We start from the raw sequence: 25,074 nt of genomic DNA, 5'->3' as shown, positions 1-25,074 counted from the left end.
TTCGTCCCCATTGAAACCACCACGTTTTACGTGTTTTCACAGCAGAAAAGAAACAAACTTTGGGCGTCAGTGGACAAATTTGCCCATTCTCATTTTCCTTTCACACCTCACTGATTCTCCGCAAGGAGCTATTTGAAGCAGATGACGTTTTCGACGCGATTCTCATCTGACCCACTACCCTTCAACGTGATGGGAATTCACGGGCAGGCCAAGCCAGCAGCGAGGGAGTTATGAAGGGAGGGGGAGCCTCCCTCTTCATCTGGCCAGCCCCAGCCTGAACTCAGCCCCCGGTACGGTAGCCAAATGAGCTCCGTCTGATAAGAAAAGCTGAGAGAAGCCAAAGCGCTCCAGTGGCAACGCGAGCGAGCCAGACCGGAGGATAAGTGGAAGACCAGAGGAGAGCCAGGACTTGACAAGTTCACTGGGAGGGAAGGGAAGGAGGCAGACAGTGGGGGTCGGAGTTGAGAGGAAGAGTGAATGAATGAGAAGAAAATCATATGATGAGGGAGCAAGATACCGAAATACCGAATGAGAGAGCAAGAAAACACAAGAATATTGGTAATGGAGAGAGAATTTCACTGGAGCCAATACCCACCTCAACAAGTCCTTTACCCTCCTATTCCATATGTAGGAATGTTTTTTCATCTGTACAAGTGCATGTCTAAGCAGTAGATTTGCTTGACATTATAAGTCAATGAAAAACTTAATAACAACATGAAGATGAGTGCTTTTGTAGTATTGCAGTACTGCAATTTTACACGGACAGCATCTTTGCTTTTTGAAGCCTCTCTGGGATCAACCAATCATTGACGCATTGTTGTTGAGATTTGGGAGATGTGAGCGTCGGCGCCTCTCCGACCTATGTTACGTAGACCAACCTTCGTTACATAAGCTCACAGAGACATTTAGATTCGTCTTCCCAGAAGCGTGGTATAAGTATAACATGGCAGCAGGAAGTTGAGGTTCAAATCGACCACAAACGATTGTAATCATCACCTCAAATATTCACGTTTTTTTCTCTTGCCATTCCAAAGTTCTGCAGTACCCCATTCTTACTGATCCTTGATTATGTCGGGAGCGCCACACTTAACCCTCCACCTCATTCCAATCTACAGTCGGCCTTCGTTCTCTCAATCCTCCAGGGGAACACCAGCCTCTCCTGGAGGCCTGACGAATGCCTTGGAAGCACTGAGAGGCAGCAGGGGGGGGCACGAATCTAACAACCTGAACTCAGGATCACCTCCCCCTGTGCGTTGATACCCTATGGGTGCTATCATCGGCATCCAGCCAAGCATGGCCACTAATGAGGAGTCCCTGCTCTGTTAAACAAATACATAAACGGTCAGGCTAGAACCTAAATAAGCTGCATGGTGTGTGTGTGGGAGGGGGTCACACACAAGGAAGAAACAAGGTAAAGACCCTCAAGCACCAAGATGGGCTTCCTGGCATAGCAGCTGAGCATTAGCACGAACTGATGGCTGGGTTTGCACCAAGCACCTCAACGCCTGCTGGCACATGGAAGCCATTTCAGACTTTTCCCTCGCACACTGGAAACAGTGCAGGAAGTCCGAAAGGGGGTGAAACGTCTGCGACTGTCAAAGCACACGCACGCATGAGTGACAGCGTGTTTAGGTGTGTTTTCGTGTGCACGCGAGCGTGTCTGTGCGTGCGTTCTTACGAGAGCTTCCACCTGAAGTCTGGCCAAACCGGCCCAGGAGAAAACCCTCAAAAGACTGGATGATTGATGCTGGACAGTCGCTCAGGCTGATGAATGGGCTACGCTACGTTAGCAATTAGATACGAGGCGCCACTTAACCATCGAGTGGCTCAAATGCGCGGACAAAGATAGCACGGCGCGCAACAGAGGCGATGTTGTCGACAGGGGCTGATTCTCTCTTCATTTTGTCAGCCATTGCTGCTGTTTGCACTTTAGATGGGCATAGGATCAGACACAAAAGAGGCAAGTCTCTCCAGAAGTGAAGCGTCCAAGGCCAGAAACACAAAGTCAAACATAGAGACGAGAGCGGGGGTCATCGTGGTCTGGAGAGGGCCTCCTAGCTGCGGTCAATTAGTCATCAGTAAGGCGATCCGAAGCCTCTACTCCTAACGTGATCAGCTCCATATGCAGCCGGCTGCTCCCAGCCCTGTTCCCCCGATTCTAACACATAAATGCCTCCGATTGTTATTGTTGGGCCGGCCAAAATGCAACGGCTTAGTCTCCGCCGTGCGATGAGGAGAACTGGAGCGACGCTCGTCCATATCAAGCCATCGCCCCTCCCGGGCGCATGCACCGGAGCACACATGCTGACATGGCCGCCGCATTAAGTACGTGATGACAAATGGCTCACACCTCATACAGTGCCGACAACACTTTTTTTTTTTTATAAAAGAGAGAAAACCGGGACTGAAATTTGGATCCCCTCATGTCTGAGACTGTGTTTATTACAGGGAATGGAGTGAAGGCAACGTTGTCCAGGGAACTGTCAGCACACGGTAGTGCCATGAAACTTAAGCAGATAAGAGGGGGTAAGACAAGCTGGATGTCTCATCACACTAGCTCGGCTGGGATTGGCTACAATGAGTTTCTGGCGATCTAAGTCTTCACGGGGCAATTAGAGTGCCCTCTGGCTGATGGACTGGATGGATGGCTGGATGACATGATGGCTTGTACTCTGGTTGTACGGATGACGAGATGGCTGGCTAGTCGACTTGGCTGGGCTCATCTCGCGTCTCGGGGTCCAGGGCGGGCTATGTGTGGCCTGTCTGGTGCGGGCCGCGGTGGAAAGGAAGTATCCGAGGACCTCTTTACCTTAGCCGGGGCCCACAACTGAAGCCACTCCACGGTCCATTTTAAAACACGGCCCCTCGGCCCGTTACGAGAAGCTTGAATCATCGTCCCCCCGTGAACCGAACCTAACGGCGTGGCATTTGACGAAACATTATTTCTCCCTCCAAATTGAGAGCGACAAGGGCAAACAAACGCGAGTGGCCCCGAGTGGAGAGACCGACGTGTTTTGACATGATGTCACTTAACGGCAAAAGTGTAACAGCGACAATAAACTCCTGCCGACTGCAGTGTTGACTGCTGTGTTTAGAGGTATAAATACAAGTGTAGTGGAAACACATGCTGGCGTTCTTGGCACCAGATGTCGCCCCTTGGAAAAAACCAAATACAAAAGTGGGAATGGGCCTCCTGGACATTAAAACACAATTACCTCCAATCATATCTGGTGTTGGAGTGTGTCATTTCATCTTACCTCACTCAGATGGCACAGAGCCCCCCCCCCCCCACCCCAACACATGACCGCTCCACGCACTGAGTCCAGCATCTTTTACGAGTTCTTACATACTTCCTCAAACGCCACAGCGCTGCTCGGAAGGAGTTAAATCATGCGATATTGGCGCATTCGGTCACGGTGCGAAAATCCTTTGAGCCTCACGGTCACCTATAAAGATTAATACGACGCTGTAAAGAATTAGCAGAAGAAAATCTATATTATTGTTACAAAGAGGGAGGAAAAAGAAAAAAGAAGAGAAGCCGAAAAGCGGTGAAAGGTACCAGAGGTTTTAACGTCAAATTATTTTTCCGAGCTGATGCAACGAGGCTGCCGCCGCTGGCCGGTCCCCTCTGGGTGACCCCCTGGGAATGACTTTCCAACCTGCTTTATTAATTCACTTGTGATTGCGACTAATAAAAGCGACTCTGCCCTTCCTTCTCTTCACTCCCACTCTCGCACTAAACCAGACTCCGGTTTCCCTTTATGTTGCCTTAACCCCGGTCCTGACCTACCAGTAATTAACAAGTATACTGAGAAAAAGGAAAATTGCAGGTCATTATTATGATAATTACGGTGGAGGAGGAGAGGTTCCAGGAGGAGCTGCCAGGTAACGTGATGCAGAGGGTTACCTTCATTTATCTTCCTCCTGGCCCTATTTCCTTTTCCTCCTCTGCCTCTTTAAGCCTTAATGTTAGCGCATGTCATTACCCAGCTGCTATGAAAACACACTTAGCAGTCCACCGTCAGCACTTCAGACAGGTGCCGGGGGTGAATTTTGGGCGTGTGAATCTGTGTGGCTATCTCGCCCGATGTGTGTATTTCTTTCCCTACTGTCCGCATGAATCACCATGTAGACTGAGTGGAATCGCCGTCTCTCTGCTACAAGCTGGACAGTGCCAGATATTTAGTCATTATGTACTCTGTGTGTGTGTGTGTGTGTTGTCTGAGAGCTCTGCATGAGCGCATACAAAGAGACAGTTGTGTCACAGAGAGCGGTCGATCTCTGCTCTGGGATTGTTTAGTGTTTTCCCCATCGTTATCCCGTCGTAAAGAAAACAGCACTTTCACATGTCACTTCTCATTTCCAAAGTGGGCCGGGAAGCAGGGGCCGCCGAGGAGGAACCCGGCCCCACGGCAGGGCAACAATGGCCGCATTCAGCCTCGAGGGGCTCTGCCGGCTCTCGGGAGCGGCGGGCCGAAAAGAGCCGGAGCGCCCGGGATGTGTGTATGATTGCACACGACGGGAGGACGAGGTTTTATTTGAGAGGGGCCGTGAGATTAGGATCTGGGAATGCCTGAGATGTGGCTTTTGGAAGCTGCGCGGGTTTTCACATTCACGACTCAACAGGCTGCGAGGGTGGTGGTGGTGGGAGTGTTGTACAAGCACACGCATAGGAACAAACACGGGGGCTTTTCCTAGTCGGAATTGTGCAAAATTGTAGGTTTTAATTTTTTTTGCATCAATGTGATGAAATACCTTGGTTTTGTGAATGGATTGTATTTGCCGGATTGGCAAAGAAAAAAAAGATTCCGTTTCTGAACATGTTTTCCGACTTTTTTTTTTTAGATCTACATTAACTTAAATTTTAGATAATTACATTTACTGTTTTTTATCCATATCACTCACTCCCATAGAGAGTAGAATCAATCGCATTAAGCTGCAGCATCGCCATCCAGAATTGATATGATCATTTGCAGGTATACAACTATAAAAAAGGACCTCGTTACTTTTTATCTCTGTTTTCTGTAGTGGGCATTTCACTTGCATTCAGTGACTGTGAGACCCAATAGAAGACATAATTACAACATCCTTTCATCACGTAGGGTCTTGGCTCTCAGAGGTGCAGACCAGATCGTCTCTCTACTCCCTGCTGGAGGTTTTGAAACTGGCTCTGTAGCTGGCAGTTGGTCTCTAGTCTAAAAGGTTAGAGAGGCCAAAATGTGTAGCTGTGAGAAAACTCCCCTGAATGAATAAAAAGGTCAAAGAATAATATGGACATTTTATAAAACGTGTCACTTTGGCATTTACAAATGTGACATTTGAAGCAGGCCTGTTCATTTTTAACGGATTACTGTACAGTGAACAAGTGTCCAGAATTTATATTACCAACACTTACGGTCTTGTGTAAAAAACAATTTTTCATGCAAAAGTTAAACAGAACTACGTAATAAAATGTTTATACGTCTGCATATCCTTCGTATACAGGATGCCATCCGTCTGTGGAAACACCATTACTACAACATATAATAAATAAATAATACAATATGACCTGTATTAACGTTACTTATATGTGCACACATCCGCAAAAACACACCAAAAAAAAAAACTTAGCTCACAATACAAAAACAGTAATACAAACTTTATAGCAGGGAATATGGTAGAGAGTTGAACCTAGGACACACACACACACACACACACACACACACACACACACACACACACACACACACACACACACACACACACACACACACACACACACACACACACACACACACACACACACACACACACACACACACACACACACACACACACACACACACACACACCACCAGCAGCAGTGCTCTCCACTTGTTTTAGAGCGTCGGTGCTCCATCTTCCTTCGCAACGCTCCCAGGACGCCGCGGCCTAATCCATCAAGTGAAAGACCTATTGCTTTTAAAGCACACGGGTCGATCTGTAAAACACTACCATGTGTGCTGTCGGCTCTAATCTCATTTGCTGCTCCATTAATTCCCAGCGAGTGTCATTACTTTCCCCTCGCTTTCCACGTTCTGATGTAAACAGACAGTAGAAAAAGTTATTTTTGGGACAAAAAAAACACATCTATCTGGTCTCTCTCTTTGATAACTGGCTCAATCAAGAGCGCCTCTCAGGGGATTTCTCATAAACTCTATTCAGGGCGTAAACCTGTGTTTGTATACATTAACACCGGCGCAGTTTTAAATACCTAATAATGCCGGCGGCATTCAGAGCATCCGGATGAATGCGTTTGTGAGGGCTTCCAGACGAATCAGAGCGGCCGCGATCCGACCGTCCCAATTGTGTCAGAGGAGGCCCGCCCGCCACAGATGGGAAATGCATGGCATGTCCAGTTGCCAGTGGCTCATTCCTGCGACTGCTGTTCATGGAAAAAACAACTTCGTCACAAAATCGATCGTGTGGCTTTCCTGTCTCGTCGCAATTATCGACTCCCTTTATTAAGTAAAGGATATCCACCGGGCATCAATCACGCGGTTGGAGCGTTTACAATAATAATGTCCGACATGTCATCTACATTTGTGTGTGTGTGTGTGTGTGTGTGCAAAAACTGCACTGGTGCCATTCGTGGGCGTATAATCTGAAGTCCAGATGCCCCCGTGGTGGCACAGCCGTATTGATCGGTGCTATCCGGTGCCAGGCGGGACGCCATGCAGGCTGGCGTTGCCAACAGGATGACACGGACACTGCGGTCCACGCTTTCCATTCAGTCGCAACCTCGGTGACACCCGGTCAGGATGGGAAAGCCAATCCCGTGCGCGCAATGACGGCGAGCGGAGAGAAGAGCCATAGAACCCGAGATCGATCCCGTCACATTCCTGGCGGTAGAGCTGGCTGCTAATGAAGCCTAACAACCTGGGGATGGAAGGAGTGAGCGAGTCGACTCTGCACCGCCGATGACAACTTCATACAAACGCGGAGCAGGAATGTGGAGAGACTCCCGAACGACAGGTGTCCACATAGACGCTGCAGAGACGGGAGAAGGGGTAAATCTTTACTTGAAGGACGGTGAAAGGCCTTAGAATAAAGTCGTAACCTCTTAAAAGCAATAATGTCTTTACACCACCTCAAATGAAATGTGTTACACTAAAAACATTCACAAGAATGACCAGCGAAATTGGACTAAAAGTAAAACCAGATGAAAGAAATTACTCGGGAGAGCCGAGAGAGACTTGGGGAGAAAGTAAAAAGATGGCGTGCTAGTAGGAGGACAAACTTCAGATGAACTGAGTGGGAGAAGTGAATGAACGGCTCTGACGGCGAGGTGGGTGGGGGCACCGACTGAGTCGCACAGAGCGAACCGTCAAGTGGTGTGTAAAGCACACGCGAAAACAGTGTCTCCAAAAGTCTGCTATCTACATCTGGACTTCCAGAACATCCAGAGATGAGGGGAACAGAGACGGGCCACAGCAGGCCCCTGATGTTCTCACATCACACCGATGGTCAGCGGTGGTGCACCCTCCTGTGGGTGTTCCAAGTCGACTTTTGCCACGCAACGCATTTCCTGTGTGTGTGTGTGTGTGTGTGTGTGTGTGTGTGTGTGTGTGTGTGTGTGTGTGTGTGTGTGTGTGTGTGTGTGAGAGAGGATCGGAGTTTTTCAGAATTCTTCGGGGCGATGCTGCAGCAAAAATCAACAAGTTCTTTAGCCGGTAATTCATACAATGACGATTACAAACTGTAAAAAAAAAAAGACATATCACTACACCAGTACCGAGAAAATGACACCTGAATTACGACGACACTATAGACGTTTTTGCAGCTCATGTTCCAGGCCGTCTCTCCATCCTCCTGGATCTTTTTTTTTTTTCTTGGCTGGGGGACATGGAGTTGTGTAACACCAGTGCATTCTAACTCCCTCCAACGTTTTGTCCAGAGTTCTCCTATTAGTCAGTCTGCATTCAAACACTTAATCACCGGAGGCCAAACCTCACCAGTATATCAGCTATACGCGCCGCCACATGCTCAGCCCCGACGCAACCCCCCGCCAAAAAACGGTTCTGAAACCTTATCCAAAATAACACATTCTTTCAATCAAAAAAAAATAAAAAGACATGGCTGGGCTGATGTTGCTGTATGTTTATGACGCTCTCCAAACCCAATTATTTCATTGTCCGGACACTTGGGCTTATAAATCCGCCAGTTTTTTTGGAACAAAGGGGGAGGAAGAAGAAGAAGAAGAAGAAGAGGGAGTTGTGGAGTTTTTACAGTTTCACCAAAGTGTGGCAGGAAGTCACGCTCTGAGAAATGATAGCAATTAATCAGAGCTACTGCCTACAATCCACTCAACTAATCACAATTAACTTAATGGATGAGTCACAAGGAGAGGGCTAACTACAGCCCCACAATAACCAGAGCAGTACAGGACGAGACAAAGGCAGACGGGGGAAAAAATACAAGAGAGCAAAGTAAGGAGAGACGGAAAGGAAATTAAATATTGCACGGCCGCGTTGTTATGATGTCAAGTTTGAGAATTGCAGGCTGATTATGTGAAATTGCGAGTTAAAGGGCACATCCAAATCAATTTGGTGCGGCAGTGAGAGAGGACCCCCGGCGCAATTAGAGTTTTTTTTTTTATTATTGGTTGGTGGAATGCTTGTGACTTCACCGCGAGCATCCGACCCGCCGGCCGTTTCCTTAACGTGCGATCTTACCGTTCATTAGGGTCGGTTTCACCTTTTTTAAAGATGTGCAGGATGACAGTTGTTTCAGGGGCCAGAGGTAGATGCAGGACCTTTAAACGTACTACCGAGTTAGAGGGTCAGTAACTTCACCTCCACAGATGACAAAGTAACGTGAGGACCATTAGGGCCATTTCCACAAAATGGTGCAAAGATTTTGACGCATGTCATCGACATGTCAGCACATTTATGCGTGGTGTGACGGAGCGAAGGGCTGTTTCAATTTCATGTTGTGCGTTTAAAAATCGTAATAACAAATACAACAGCCACAGTAATTTGAGTGATGCGGTGCTGGTGCACATGCTTCTTTCTTGAGTTACGACTTTAGCCTAAAATGCTGTCCAAACTTTTTGTATTTCTTTCTCCTTTTTTTTGCAGTGGAGGAGGTTAAAGATCAAGGAGGTAATGTCTTTACATTAGGAGAAAGAGAGAGCTGCCGTGGAGTTGAAAAAGTTAAGTTCCACAGGTTTCACTTTGGCACCTGAGGTGTGAAAAGTTAATAAACGGACAAACTACGGAGCACAAATTTGGTGTGAAAGAGCCTTTAGCTACACAGAGGTATATAGTAGGAGCTGTACGCTTACTACAGCATTATTCTCCATTCCCACAGGAACCATTTGACGGATTCAAGTCTTGCTCGCTCTCTCTCTCGGGGCCCATTAATTCTTCAGAAGGTCACAAGACGGTGAAGAGTCTTGACCCAAAGGTGTGTGGATGCAAATAGGATGATGTAGGTCTCTAAGGTCCCAAGGACTTGCCCCAGAGTGCAGTTTCTTAAGGGGATTCACGTTGCCCTCGTCTCAGAGCCCAAAGAACATCACCCATGACATTTCTGACATGGCTTACAGCCAAAATAGCAACCTTTTAACACCCATTCTTTTCTTTCATGAACACACAGAACAACTATGCCCTGCAGAAGAATCCCACTGTGTCCACACCACAGCCAGGCCTAAATTATAGCCACAGGAGATTGTGGGCAGCGGTGGTGCCCTGTGGGTCCTACGGGCAGCGAGAGGGCAGCTAAGACATACTTGGGAGAAAACGGCAGTGGGGTGACTCTTTCTTCCGAGATACCTTTGCATAGTTTGATCCTGTTTTTCTGTGTACTCAGTCGCAACGGAAAGGTTAGCGTCTGTTGTGGTTCCCTTTATGACTAGAACGTGTTGTCCAATGCAGGTTGGGAGTTATCATGACTCGATTTCCTGCTATAAATCTAATTCTGTAGCCTGTTATGCATCAAAGCCTGCTGGGAGTGAACAGAACGAAACACAACTGGTAGAAAACTAAGCAGCCACTGCTGCAATATTGCGGTGATACTGATGATACATTGCGTTTAGGAGAGCCACATCAAATGCAACCTCTTCTAAATTAGACCGGTATTTATAAAACTGACCTAGTGTTGACCCCTAAAGGAACACTGGAAACACGCAATAACAAGTGTGCAGCATTAACCTAGAAACTAAAACTGGGCGATTGCATTACTACATAAATATACTCAACATAAATAACACCTTCAGTATTGTACAGTAACGGTATCACACGTCGTAAATGTGCGCTTCAGATGTTCTCAGGAGCCAAATCACTGAGACAGAAAAGAATCAGGTCGTGTAACGGACAGCAGCTAGATGATGGAGCTGACCGGGTATGGGTGTAAATCACATTATGGTTTCAGGGAATGTGATCTGACATCAGAGTCGGGGAGAGGCCGGAGCAGGAAGCGCCCGCGACAATGTGTGTCGAGAGGGAGAATTCCTACAAGCCACATTATTACGCTCAGCAGCTCCGCGGAACATGCAACGAGGCAGGGGCCCAAAAATGGCTTAGGTGTGTTCTCCTTCCACCCCGGGGGTGTGGTGAGGGGCGCGCCGGCCTGGAGCCAAGATGGTGGTCGGGGCGAAAAACCACAAAGTGAAAAATAGAGGCGGCCGAGGGCCAGGGCACGTCCGGCGCCCATCAAAGCCGGGCGGGGCATCTCTACACAACAACAGTGCTAAGATGACAGATGGAGGTCTTTGACGGGCCGCCCGAGGACCGGAGTGTTAATGCGTCGCAGGGCGCTGAGGTCAGTCGAGGGAATCGCATCAATGGCGAAACAATGAAAGTAATCACGCAGCAAAGCTGAACAAAATCAACCGGCGCCAATTGGGTTCTGTGGGGTTCCGGAAGCCCATTCCCAAATGTGCCGCACTGGTGGAGAAGAGCAGGGGGAACGCGCGGAAATGGCAGCCGTCGCACGACACACACACACAGGTCAAAGGGCGGAGTGAGAGCGAGAATGCGGGCCAAGATGCCGCCACCGTAGAAGAGGCCCCCCGAGACAGACGAGTGGTTGTTGACGTCCGGGACGCCATCTGAAGAGCCTGGACGTGAGATGCGTGTTACAATGAGAGAGCGACGTTGACCAGGATAGAAAAAAAGGAAGCCGTTCGCAGACACCGAGCCTAGACTGGCTGAAAATACCCGCGGCCAGGAGCTGGGCAATTGTGGTCGGTTTTGGTGCGCTTACAACTTCAAGGTTGTGGGTTGGATTCCCGCAGACAAGTGTCTCGGATAAAAAACATGTATGGTACTGGCTTGACTTGTGGTGTGATTGCTGGTTTGGGTGTTCAGAAAGTTGGGGATTAGTAAACAAAGCTTCGATAGCAGGATTTTCCCAGCATTAAGATGTTGAACACAAATAGCAAAGAACCTGATGATGCAGTCATGTTGGAGACATTCATCGGGGAACAACACGCAACCAAAACGTCTCTGGAATGTTGCGGCCCACGGTCGGGGCCTTGACACTCAGGACACTAGGGGCGCACCATTTTTTATGACCCGTTAGCTTCTCAAAACCATCTTTCAAAGCTGTGGGAGCTGCTGGAAACCGCCATGTACGAATCCAACCACATAATTTCTCAAGACCACTGCCAACGCTACTCACGAGAGGTTCCTTGTTTTTCACCAGTCTTATGATCTTCACGGAATCCTTGTCATCGTCGATGTCATCAGGCAGCGGAGGTAGTTCGGGGTCGTAACTCTTCTGGGCGATAGTGTCGTGGACAGACAGGAGGCTCTGGAGGAAGGAGAGGGATAGAGGGGTGGATGAGAGGGAAAAAAACAAAAGGCAAGGGTCATCAGTCAAGACGAAAAAAGGCCTCGGCTTTACCTCGGTCTATTTAGCCAAATAAAGTGTAGCAATACATGCTATTAAGGGTTCAATCTATGGTTTCTTTCTTTGAGCAGGACAGAGAACACGCAGGGAGGACGGTTATGGATCGGGGTGTCTCCCTCAAGCGCTGGGTGATGGATTCGAACGCGTTCAGAGCCAGAGGTTGTAGCTACATGCGTTAATGGTCATTAGGCCCACACTCTCCCTCCATACGTCTCTCTGATTAAAGGCAACCAGGGAACGCGAGTGAAGGGGTGTGTGTGTTGGGGAGAGGGGGGGGGGCAACCATGGCCAACCAACCGCCTTCAGTGCCGAAGTTGGCGGACACTCGTAGAAGCGATGTTCCACACGGTTCGGCGGCAGCCTCAAAGTAATGAAGTTCTCAGCGGCCTCAGATATTTCACGTGTTCACGAGCAGACATACAAAAAAACAAAAAAATAAAAAAGAGATGTCGAGCAGACGAGAATGATGCCATTGAGACCTTCATTTCTCAAACTATTTAACGACTCCGTGTCCGCAACGAGACGCAGCTGGACGCGTGCTGCTTTTTCCGTGGTTGAGGAGAGGGAGGAGGGGAGGGGGGAGAGAAAAGTGAGAAAAACATCTTCCACCCCATGTGCCAGACAACAGTATGAAGAGAGAGAGAGAGAGAGGGAGGGAGAGAGAGAGACAGAGCGAGAGAGAGACACAGAGAGAGGGAGCAAGAGAAGAGGAGAAGTGTGTTTTATGACATGGGAGCATGCTGCAGTACAGCGCTCAAGATGTTGCTAACTGGGAGCAGATGAGAGGAGGAGACGCAACTGGAGCTCTGTGGCCAGGACCCACAGGGAGACACGCTGACCAACGCACACACGGGGGACACTTGGTCTTGGACACTTGTGAGGACTGTCTATTAATTCCCTTCGTCCTGACCTTAAAGGGCGGTTTAGTACATGGGACTTTCTTGTGGATTAGTAATTATTCTGGTCTGGATTAATAACACTGTACTCATGGGCCTATGGGTTAACTGTTCAGTCTGTAATAAAGGCAGAATTTTACTTTCAACTTTCACCCACAAAAGGTTCCGACTCAAAATTATCCTACAGACCAGACAAAGTGGAAAAACAAATTGACTGATGTTCCCAGAAGAACATGTTCCATTTTTGTCTCCTTCTCCCTGAATTTCTCTTGTTGTCTTGGTCCTCCTGTCCAAACTTCTCTCAAATGCCATTAATCCTCTCTCTCTTCTTCTTGTTGTTTGCTCGTCTTCAGTTTTATCTTTCATGTATTTTTTTGTTTTCCCCCAAAACGTTCCCGGCATCAGTTGGTTCATTTCTCAGAACAGGGCTGACATTGCGTTCCTGGCTTTCATCTGCACCGTACATAAACACACACTCTGTGTTGTCTTTGTATGTCTGTGGATGCTGTCATTATAATATTAAAATATTCTCGTGGAGCGCAGGAAACCAAAATATTCTCGTGGAGCGCAGGAAACCAAAACTGTTTGCAGATGACGTCGAAAAAAAATAAAAAACAAACTGAATGGGATCCCGAACCTGTGCTCGATATATAACGCACTACATATTGTGTTCTCTGCACCGCGTCAAGGTTCGGATGGAGAGTTCGCAGTTGCAGTGTTGCATTGTAGTGATGACGTCATTGATGTTGCGTTGTAATAGTGTGTTCACACCAAACGCAAAGCACACTTCCCGCGCGATTACACACAATGCAAATGTACAAATTTGCACAGGTTGGTGCAAATTTCCAGGACATTTGCATCTTTGCAGTTGAAAAATATTCAATAATTGGCGTGAAACTGTGTTGCAAAAGACTCTGTTGAGATTCTCCTGTTGTCACATATTGTAGCAATCGGTGGCCACCCAGAGCTCTACGATAGTACCTAGTACGTGCGGGTCAGCCAGGCGTCCGTCAGCCTCTCAGCGGGGGAGGGACGCCCATGAGGTCCTGGTGAGGAGCAGAACTATACAGTGTTTTGCTGACGCTGTGCAGCACTGGAGCCTGGAGGCGTACTGGAATCATTTGTCATTTAATCAACAACTCTTATTTTCTCTTCCTGCAAAATGGTTTTCTGCTTTTCTCTGATTTATATCGAAGCAAACTGAAAAGCGCTGGATTATGGACTTCTTGGTGGAACAAATAAGGAATGTGAACATGTCAACTTGGGCTTCGGGTTATTAAAACACGCATCTTTCCCTAATATTCTGACCATCTATAGGCTCGATGTTTAATCACTGAACACAAATGTGTTTCAGATTAAAACGTGGCTGTCGCAGTAGTAACTTGAATATCACAAAACAGAGCTAACAAAGTTAAGAGAAACCCTAAACATTTCCTCACACTCACCTCCACCTTTCCTCCACTAACCTGCCAGTTGCAGTTTCCTCTGAACTCTATCCATCAGGCCTAACATCCTGACCCGTTCATAGTCCTCTCATCGATGGCACTTCCTCGAGTCTGGCATTGCACAGTCTCCCCCACGGCCGTGCCTAACAACCCGTAACAGAGCCACAGCTAATTCCTTGTAAAAACTCTCTTGGAAGTGGCAATAACAGCTGCATGCTAATAGATAGCACATGGTTACGCGGCCCTGGCTGCTGACCGTTGACATGCGAGCAGGTACAAATGTTTTACACACAGAGGTCTCTGTGTGGAGGGCTCTCTTCCTGGGCTGATACGAGTCGGTGGGTATCATCATGCCTCGACGTTGGCAGATTAGCCGCCTAATCAAATCTGGAGTCGTAGCCACGTATGGAGCCCGCAGCCCGGGGGGAACGGGGTGAGGGACGGAAAGGAAGATGAAGGGGAAGCGAAGCCACCCTTGTTTTCCAGGCGTCCCGTCCTCTTCTCGGTTTCGTGTGTTTGTGTTCATTAGGCATAATAGGGATCCTAGAAAAACAGATCACAGAGCTTGACTAAATAAACCTGCCTGTACATTCCTGGCATTGGCCTCTCATTAAAAGAGCCCCCCCTGCCCCGGTCACCGGCCCACTCGTTTTTCAGCTGGCGGTGCTGGATCGGTGCGGGGGTAACCACTCTGCCCAGGCGGGGAGGACTCTGCCGTGTGTGTCCTGCCTCGGGAGATGCTTCTATGGGCCCAGCCGGGATTTGACACCCACGCCGCCCCCCTCCCTGAGCCTTGAACCTCAGGCCCGCTGCACCGCCCTCGAGTCAAACACTACGCACGCACGCACACGCACACACACACACACACACACACACACACACACACACACACACACACACACACACACACACACACACACACACACACACACACACACACACACACACACACACACACACACACACACACAATCCGTCATAATTGGCACTTTCATCACTGTCAATATTAGTCCGACTGGGGGGGGGGGGGGGGGGGGCTAATACGGCTGAAAGTTGTTTTTTCATGTGCAAATCGTAAAAAAAAAAAAAAAGAGAATGTTTGAGGCGAGGAAGAGCGTGGAGGAGAAAGAGAGAGGGGAGAGTTTTTAAAGAGCCTGATTTATATCCCCGCCCTAGGAATGGATCATTTCAGCCATAATTAAGAGTGATACAGTTACTATCGCACAGAGACGCCATTCAGAGGCAGCGGCCATCTGCTTGTGTTTTACACCCACGGCCCTGTGATTTACACCGGGGCTGGCTGGTACGGTATCAAGTGCCCTGGAGGGCAGATGGAGACAGAACGAGATCTTTCAATACTTTATTTCCGAAGCACACATGCTGCCTATAAGAGTTTGAGACGCAATGTCAGACAAACCGCCAAGAAGCCTCCGACACGTCAGCATGTTGCAGTCGAAGCCCTAACCCTCCGAACAGAGGTGCTGAAACTGATCTATTGTTGACCGAGCGTTCCAGCGAGCAGCGTTTGAGGCCCGGAAAAGTTGAGCGGTAGAGAGACTGTGTGGGAACGCATGCAGATGTCAATCGCTCAACTTGATGGGTACGGGCGCTGTCGATCTAAACCGGACACACTGAAGCTTGGGGATCCGCGGATTGTGACTCCAGCTTTCGTTGGTGTTTTGACGGACAGATTCCCATTCTGTTTGCGTACGGTTTTCAATAATCTCACAGCAATGTGATGCGTGAAACAAAGCAATACTTAAGTTCTTATTATAATTAGTCAACAGATCTGAAAACATCAGAATCCATCACATTTAGAGGAGATGGGACACTAACGAACCATTCTTAAAGGGACAGGTCACCCCAAAATCAAAAATCCATATTTTTCCTCTTACCTTTATCTATCAATTTAGATCGGTTTGCCGTGAGTTTCCTACTTTTAAAGCTATTGACCGTAGAGACGTCTGCCTTCTCTCCAATATAATGGGACTAGATGGCAAAAAATACATTTGACAAACTCAAAAGCAATGTCTCTTTCCAGAAATCCTGACCCAGTTACTCGAGATAATCCACAGACACGCTGTGTGCAGATTCATGCAGGAACTATTTTCTTTCTACTGAACTACGCCAACTGTGACGTTAGCGAGCTCAGTGGCGCTAGGTGTACCTAGCAGTGTCGGTCAGCTAAAAACTATAAACACAAGCTTTAAGTTGATGCACACTTCTCTCTCAGAGGAAAATAAATGTATTTTTAACGATTTAAACTATCATGATATTGGCCGATGTGTAGCTGGCCCAAAGTCCCGTCTGCTGCCTTCACCTCGGCGGATGAAGTTGTCGAGCGTTTAAGATCGATGACTTCTTCGCGAGTTCCGCGCTTTGATGGATTGACCCCGGCCACGGCAAATACCTCCGCTGTAAGCGCAATCGAAATATTTAAAAAAAACGCGCAGATCTCTCACACAGGCACGCTTGCGTGGCGCTCGTTTGCCGCCGCATTTCACCTCGGGGATTGACAGAGACGAAAGAGACCCCGACGTCCCTACGTAGCAAAGTAGGAGAGCCGGGGCTGTGATGGATTGGGACCGTTTGTCTTCGGGACAGTGGCTGCGTGAGCGTGTGTTTGGAGTGCGTGTGTCCGCCATCGTGTGTCTACGTGGGATGGTGTGCGTGCATTACTGGTGAAGTGGTGATGAACTCGTTGTCACGCCTTGCCGGTCAGTCTCTCTATATGCGTATAACTGTATTGTTTTCATTTTGAGAGATTAATCATGACATCACTAGGGCAGACGTTCAAAAACCCACATGTTGATCTGACTCGTGAGCCTGATCCTTTTGGGAACCCCCTCGTCTTTTCACAACCCTTGACACTGAGAGGTATTGAATATGTGAATGTACTATAAGTGTGTGTGTGTGTGTGTGTGTTGGGAGAGGACTTCATACTGAGCTGTTGTTTCTGGCAGAGCCCAAATAAGCATGACGACAGCGCATTAAAGAAAGGAGTCCCGTCCAGCTCTCCCTCCATCCCCGCCGTCTGGCTCAGACACCTGCGGGAGCCTGACGGACGGCCAAAGTCACGCATTTAAAAATAAGAATGTGTAAATCCGTTTTTGTAGCAGTCTGTGTCTGGATAAAGAGACCGGCGGGGCCCGGCAGCCGTGAAGACGAGACTAGGGCCGGATCAAAGCGCCAAACTAGTTTGAGTGCACAAACGAGTGACACGCGCCGTTTGTGTGATGACTTCGGTGAGAATACGAGCCAAAGATTGTGTTTTTTTTTTTTAAGACAATACTGTGCTCCTCCACAAAAGAGGGCTTGTGCTTTCTTAACAGTCGCTGAATGCTGAAATGAATAAAGGCTGTAATGAACTGACCGGGAGCCAAACTCACCTTCACGTGGGGGGAGGCCAGTAGTTTGAGAAGCTCTTTGATTTCCCCGTTGGCGGATTTCCCCTCCAGCTCCTCGGACAGCTACAGGGGAGAAGACACAAATACATTTACAATATGATATATCAGGGAAGGCAATTAAACATGCTGATAGGAAGCTAAATAATCCCATTATCTTGTGTTCAAAAAGTGATGACCAGCAGAGATAAATATAATAGAAACTACTATTACCAGTAGTTCCCAACCTGTGGTCCGGGCCCCCCCTCAATGGGGACCAAAGAACAGAGTTTGTCTCATCTGAGGTTGTCAAAATGTAATAATAATAAGACACTTACTGGATAATTTATACAAAAGTCTGTGTATAAACCTCTTTAAAAAGATACATTTGACTTGCACGCAGTCCAAAATATTATTTTAAAACCCAGTATTTGTGCAGAGTGTCAGATAAAGTATTAGTATTATACTATGTGTAGGAATAAAAAAAAAAAAGCTTTGGAACCACAGCTCCAAAGCATGTGTAATAAGTACAGTTGTATGCTCAAGGGTACCGGCCCATCAGACGGGAGAGATGATACTGTGCTAAATTAGGTGCATCTTAATGGAAGGCAAGGGCCACAGCTCGTGACGGGGCCCTAGAGTTCGCACTTGTTGCCATTCGTCTCTCGATCCAATTTATAACTTCGGTGGGATCATTTTTCAGAGACAATGGGAGCTGTGAGAGCGTCTCCTGAGCGGCGGGACCGCGCTGGACTGCTGCGCTCGTGATGATGAATGTCTGGGAGCTCCGAGACGAAGCGACTCGGAGCTTTCCAAAAAAAAAGCCCCGGGCCACGCGCTCTGATTTATCGACGATCCTCCTGGACTGTGGAGCGGAGCGGAGAGGCGAGCCTGCCGCACACAAAGCCCTGCTTGTGCCGAAAAGGCTGGGGGATCGGGGGCTGTCAGTCTGCTGCGCAAAGAGGGCCAGTGGAGCTCGCAGGGCTGCGGTGTGAAGGGAGAGCTAACGGCGATCTCACACACACATGCACGCACGCACGCACGCACACACTTCCTGTGCTGTAAATGATGTTGTGTGTGTGTGTGTTTTAAACATGAAGACATCAAAGCAATCTGTGTCTTTATATTTCCGTTTGGTGCACTTTGCACTCACTTCTGCATTAACAAGCAGCAATATTTTAAGATGAAAGAGATGTAGATTGTATGATGTATATTATATTTTATAGTATAAGCAATTAATGGAGGAAATAATATAGATGAACTGACAATAAATAATCTTTAGTTGTCATCCTAATTAAATGAAAAATGAAACTTGAAGGAGCTCTCAGTACATGTTTATCATTTTAATAAATAACAGCAATAAATTTGGTATTATATTTAATTTTGGGAAAATACAAACAAGACTGAATGAATAATGTATTGTTGCGCACCACGATGGCCCCTTTTTCTTGATCCAAATTGAAAAAAGAAAAAATTAAATTAAATTTAAAAAAAACATCCGTAAATCATAAAACAGTTGGAAGATAAGTGTAAGAATCTATTCCAATAAGCAAGAGACTTTACAGCTACAAATCACCTCTTAGTGGACGAAAATGTAATAAAACAAACATTAGTAAAAGCAGGAGAATGCTACAGGGCGATCAACACTGCTTGTGTACATGTACGTTAAAACGAAGCACTGCATGAAGCAGTGCAGCAAGGAAGCGTGAAGACACACATGGATCACTTTGGTGCCTCTGTTGTCGTCACCTAACAGATAAGGCGGGGGGGGGGGGGGCGTTCTGCTTTCAGGCGGACGATGACAGAGGTTGGGGAGAAAGCTCCAGTTTGTTTGACGAACGACCCCCGCGGTGCGGGAATAAAGCCACAGAGGTGAGGTGGAGGGAAAGGCAGGGGGGGCCCCGAGGGTTAGCGCGAGGTTAGGGAGAACACTATGTCACTTTACCCCCAAAAAACAGGAGGGGTCTCTTTTCATTATTTCCATTAGCTTTGACCCCCCCCCCCCCCCACCACTACCACCACCACCCGAGGGGAGAGAGACAGCGCAAATGAATAGTCACGGCGGTCAAGGTTCCTCTAGCTGAACCTCGGTCAACCCTGCATTACTTCACTTTCTCAAATATACAAAATAAGGGAGTCTGGGAGTGTGTAAGGTCGGAGGAAGTGTGAGAAAAGGGAGGAGTGGGGACAATCGGGGTCAGGGTCTTTAGCGTGGGGGGGGGGGGGGACATCTCTCGCTCTGATACGCCGCCATCCATCAACTTGCCGGCAGCCAGCAAAGGGAGGGGAGACAAAGACAGAGGGAGAGCTGTAAATCTCCAGTCCCTCAAACCGTCCGATTAAAGCACCTTGTCCCATTACTCAGAGAGGAGGAGGGACGGGACATGTTTGACAACACGCTCGGCTCTCTGCCTTTCATGCTTCCATGTTAAGAGTCACACTTTCCATCCTCAGACCCTCACGGAGAATGTGGGAATGATGGCGGCCTCCTTTGAGACCGTGTTTATTTCATTTGTTAAATGTCACGGCAGGCACTGCTCTGTTTAGATAAGTTTGATCCCAGCATGTCAGTTTACAGCTCTCTGTTGACCCGGAGCGGCTACGGCCTCGCCGCTTTGATGTATCGCCGCCGATACATCAAGCTGACCTTATGTCAAAGCGCCTTTTATTTAAACATATTAAAGCTACTAACCTTTTATTTAGAAATAACAGAACCCAACCTTTCTATTTCATATGATGGATAAAATGCACCTTTGCTTGTTTTATTATGCACCTGATCAATAACGCATCGGTTGACTACCGTAGGCGTTTAACCGGAATTCATTCTCATACAGCATTTATGAAGTCATGCACACACTGTGTTTTCCTTTTATTCTTTATTTTTATACGTTTCAATAAAAGTTTTAAAGTGCCACGGTCTAAATACTGGATTTCACAATCTTAGAAAAATGTAATTAAATAGGAAGTAATGAATAGATGAATTTCTCTCATGCAAATAATCTAATTTCGAAAGAGAAAAAAAAAAAAAAATGGTTCTAAAAGTGACTTCAATCCAAAAGTATTTTTTGGGGGGTTATTCTTGAAATACATGAATTACATCAGTGGAACTATTTAAGGTGCAATTACATAACTTACCATATTGTAACCATTGTTAATGACACGTAGGGGAGCTTGTTTACAGCTCGAGCTTTCTCAAGCTTAAACACAAAAGTTATATGTGTGGAAAGTAAAGAGTCTCTTCATAAAAATGTGATCGACAAGAAGAAAATGGAGTTAAACCGGAAGAAACAAAAGCTGCAAATGGCTTCAGTCAGCCATCTAAACACCTCTACATGCTTTTATGGGTGTATAACAGGTAACAACTGACCTTTATATTACGGAAGTCAGTGGCCGATATATTGTCCCCCAACAAAAGACAAAGTCGAGTCAGCATTTTTGTTCCAATAAAGAAGTGTCAGCTGATTACATCTAACAATGTCGAGGCCTTTCTGCAGAGGTCCGGTCACACTGCTGTTAGCACTGTGTAAGGAAGAGTCATTTACAGTGGTGCACTAACCGGGTCGATCTAAAGAAAGGAACGCCTTCATTGTTCTCTTCACAATTTTGCAAGAGCAACAGCAATGTTACCAGTTATCCCATCAGTGTCGGCCAGAACATAAGTTTCAGGGAGACTAAATCATTAGGAGATAGTGTGTGATGAAGGTTATTCCCTAATCAGGCCGAACAAATAGGAGAAAGCTGTTCTACCAAGTACATGCTGGACCTACCGAAGGCCTGTGGAGCTATAATTAGCGTAATCTAAGAAACTGACATTGGTGAAGCCCCCCCATCTCTCTGAGTCTGTCTGTCTCTGTCCCATTACCAGTTGTAGGTGTGCACTGAGGACCAGTGCCCTCTGATGGCACCCAGTGGTCTCCCCGAGTAACAGCAGGGATACGGGTGAAAATAAAGATATTTGGAAGTTGGCCAGAGAAGGAAAAGGAGTATTTGAGGATACGGGTCAGCCACCAGGACGTGCAGTCAAGGTTCAAGTGATGGACGCGGATCGGGAACGAGGCTGGCACTGAGCTTACTGTTGAAGTGGCGTGCTGAGCATTTATTTTTTCCGACGGGGCTGATGGAGCCCGATTGGATGGACAGAGCTGGTTCACGTGCGAGGCTGATTTTGCCCCTTTTGATTAATGCAACGCTGTTCCTCGCATTCCACAACGCGGCTTCTATTTCAGTCTTAATGAGGGCTGGAGAGAAACCGGGTGTGCGGTAATAAATGTGCATGTACGTCCATAAAACACGTGTCTTTATGCGTGCGTGATACACTGCCTAGTCCCCGGGCCCGGTATCGATCGTGTTCCGGGCGGCGGTGCTCGTTTGTTGGAGCAGCGGCAGTCACCTGCTGTGCGTGCTAGACAGTGCAGCCCGGAGGCAGAAGTGTTGTTTTATGTGAGGCAATAAATTAAGCCTCCATTACCCGAAACCCGAGCCCGAAATGACTTTCATCTCACTGTAGATCTCTCCCGTTGCACTTCAGCCCTCAAACACCACTTCAATGGCGTTCATTTGGAGCGGTGACACGGGTGAAAAACAATCCGCTTTAAAAATACACTTCTTTTTTCTTTTTTCTGACCAGCCGAGGGAAAGGGGGGGACTCAGGACTGCGGTGTGCTGCTAGACGCTTTGATACACCATCTCTGGGATTTATTCCGATACCTGATAATCCCGAGGAGACGCTTTGCGGGGCATTCGCGAGGAAGCGTGAATTTGAAAGTCTGTAATTTCACAAAAAGAATGATAGAGACGATCTGTAAGAGGGAGGGGAGATGGAGGCTGATAGTTGTGGGGGGGTCTCTTGGGCAGCCTGTGGCCTCGTGCCACAACCTGGGGAGGCAAAGACCAAGGAAAGAGAAACAGAAGCGATCCTTCAAGCTTTGTCGGAATCTGGTGGAATTCTTGTTCTGGTGTTCTGTGGTTGGTCGGGACTGACAGCAGTGGTAGGAACAGAAAGAAAAGCAGCAATAAAAAGTCTATTTGGGGGCCTAAAGATTCAAGATAGGCCGTCCTGGTTTGGGTTAAGGGTCCTGGGTGGTTTGGGACTCCCGGGATCTGTATTGGCGCGTGTGAACCCTTCAGGAGATGGAACGTCCTGGCTCCTCCGCCGACACTTGCGGCCCACACGGTCAGGAAAACCGCTCTGGACCACAAGGCGGCCTCTCTATTTCGTGACGGCCTCGGGACACTCTGGACTCCCTCCGCCTCACCGACTGTACAAACGTCAGCCCCTCTTTTCCCTCGTCTCTCCCCTTGACTCGGTACTAATTAGCATGATGTATGGCCGCCGGCTCTCTGGAAGGGGTGGAACAGTCGGAGGCACTTTGATTACAATAAACAGAGCTGGGGATTTCAAACAAACCCACACACACACACACACACACACACACACCAGTAAAAAGGGCTTTTCCTCCTCTCCGTTCCCCGTGCCAGGCTGGTTCTTGGGTTTACACAGGTGTGTGTGTGTGTGTGTGTGTGTGTGTGTGTGGGGCACTTGCATGCTTATGTGCACATGTGGGTTTCAATAAATATTGCAGATGAACAACACTGTAACAAATGCCGGGACACCGGACGCTTACTCAATAAATCAGACTAAATATCTTTCACAGCTTGACGACGAGCAGCGGGGCCAACGGAAAGAAAGTCCCATTATTGTCTCTGTGCTGACTTCTCATTAACAGGTTAACTAATGAAGAGGGACCGCACGCCATGAGTGGTGCACCCGCTTCTTTTTCCCCAGACTTATGTTTATATGATGCAACTCCACGATCATCTGTAGTCTGTCTGCTGCTGTCACGCGGGCCCATCCATCATCGGCCTTCCCATCCGGGTTTCTGGCCCAGGAAGATTATCGGTCTCTCCTCGCAGGGGCGGATTTTCGTGGTCTTGATGTTTGGGCAATAATGAGTGGGCGGTTGGGTGCAGAGGGGCGGTGTTGTGTTATTGCAACAGTGAGAGAGTCTAGAAGACGACAGGTCGCAGTTCGCTCGAGGGTAAGAGGAGATGGAGATAGAGAACACTGCCAAGGCTACTGCACGCCACCGGGAAAGATGCACTTGTGAGCTGAAGTGTAATCTGCATGACATCTATGAGACAAACAACAAGACAAACTGCCTTTCTACTTAAGGCAATAAATCTCTGGATTTGGTTATATGCAGATCACATTTACTTGGTTTTCAAACACAAACGGTAAGACAGGCCATGCAAGACGGGACATAATGTGAGTGTAGGTGGGTGATAAATTAAAGGAAAATCCTCAATTAAAGGAATAGAGGAACATAACGAATATGTGGCGTCCTAGAGACCGGTTTGATAAGAATAAACATGGGACAAAGTTAAAGCTCAACAATAGGGGCTGTCAGGGTGACCACACCTATAGACTGTATATAAGAAGTCGAGGTCGACACCGTGACGTCTCCCATTGGTTTGTGGACTACTGTTTTGAAGCGTTGAGTTCAGGCATTTTGGCCGTCGCCATCTTGGATTTTTGAAACCAGAAGTGGCACGAGAGGGTGGAGCTAAGTTCAACACCGTATAAGACATTTTTAGGTGACCAAAAATGTTATAATTAACTTTCATGAACTGTAAACACACTGGGAAAGGGTTACATTTGTAAGACTAAAATACGGACAACTCACTTTGTAGCCCCGCCCTAAAGCATTCTCTGCTTTATGGTCTATTTGGCTCCAAATTGACCATCATTTACTAAATGAACTTCATGCTGTATTGAAGAAGACTTGAAACTAGCAATTCAGACTATAAACTCATGTTCTCAATGTTTAGTGAGGTAATAAATGAAGTGTGAAGTAGAGTCATTTTCTCATAGACGTCTATACAATCCTACTTATTTTTGCAACCAGAGGAGTCGCCCCCTGATGGCCAGTAGAGAGAAAGCTAGTTTAGGGCACTTCCGCATTGGCTTCACTTATCAGACCTGAAGGATGCCGCCTGTTTTAAAAATGTAACAAATAGAGATAATAGATATAGCAAACACCAAAATGTGCGGGGGAGGGGATTCAGCTGTCTAATCAAGACACACTGAAGGCCACCTTTGAAAGTAGAGATGATGGACAAGCTGATGTTGGTGTCACTTGAGGGACCCACAATCCAAGGGCCAATGGATCTGTGGTGGCCCTAACCTCCAGAAAATCTAAATTTGGACGGGAAAGAACGTATGAACCAGCAACCATCGACTTGCTGGATTCATTTTGAGGGATCTGTGAAGAACATGACGACAGCTGCACGACTGCTATTTTAGTGCTATACCAGGAATTGAAGGTGGACATGTTAACTTAAGATTCAAATTCTGTGAATCATCAGCTAAAAAAACAAAAGCTTTTATTCTTTTCTATCACATTTTCATTGTAAAGCTTTCATATAACTGCAGAGACAAATAATGTATTACTTGTACTAAAAAGGTGACTAAAAATG

At 47.4% G+C, this 25,074-nt stretch overlaps 1 protein-coding gene across 8 annotated transcripts in view; it reads right to left on the bottom strand.

The window, feature by feature from the left end:
• Positions 1 to 25,074, bottom strand: part of mpp7a (MAGUK p55 scaffold protein 7a) — a 119,310-nt gene that overhangs the window by 43,897 nt on the left and 50,339 nt on the right. For all 8 annotated transcript variants that reach the window (XM_076112542.1, XM_076112540.1, XM_076112541.1 and 5 more), the window contains 2 exons: positions 17,605 to 17,685; positions 11,644 to 11,775 (listed from right to left, as the gene is read on the bottom strand). In XM_076112542.1, coding sequence (XP_075968657.1) covers positions 11,644 to 11,775; positions 17,605 to 17,685 — 213 coding nt within the window. The remainder of the gene's footprint in view (positions 1 to 11,643; positions 11,776 to 17,604; positions 17,686 to 25,074) is intronic.

Source organism: Anarhichas minor, unplaced genomic scaffold (genome assembly GCF_050575085.1).
Source record: "Anarhichas minor isolate MPS153535 unplaced genomic scaffold, ASM5057508v1 ptg000050l, whole genome shotgun sequence".
Lineage (NCBI taxonomy): Eukaryota > Metazoa > Chordata > Actinopteri > Perciformes > Anarhichadidae > Anarhichas > Anarhichas minor.
Note: the sequence above shows the minus strand (reverse complement) of the source record. Positions and strands in the feature narration are given on the sequence as shown.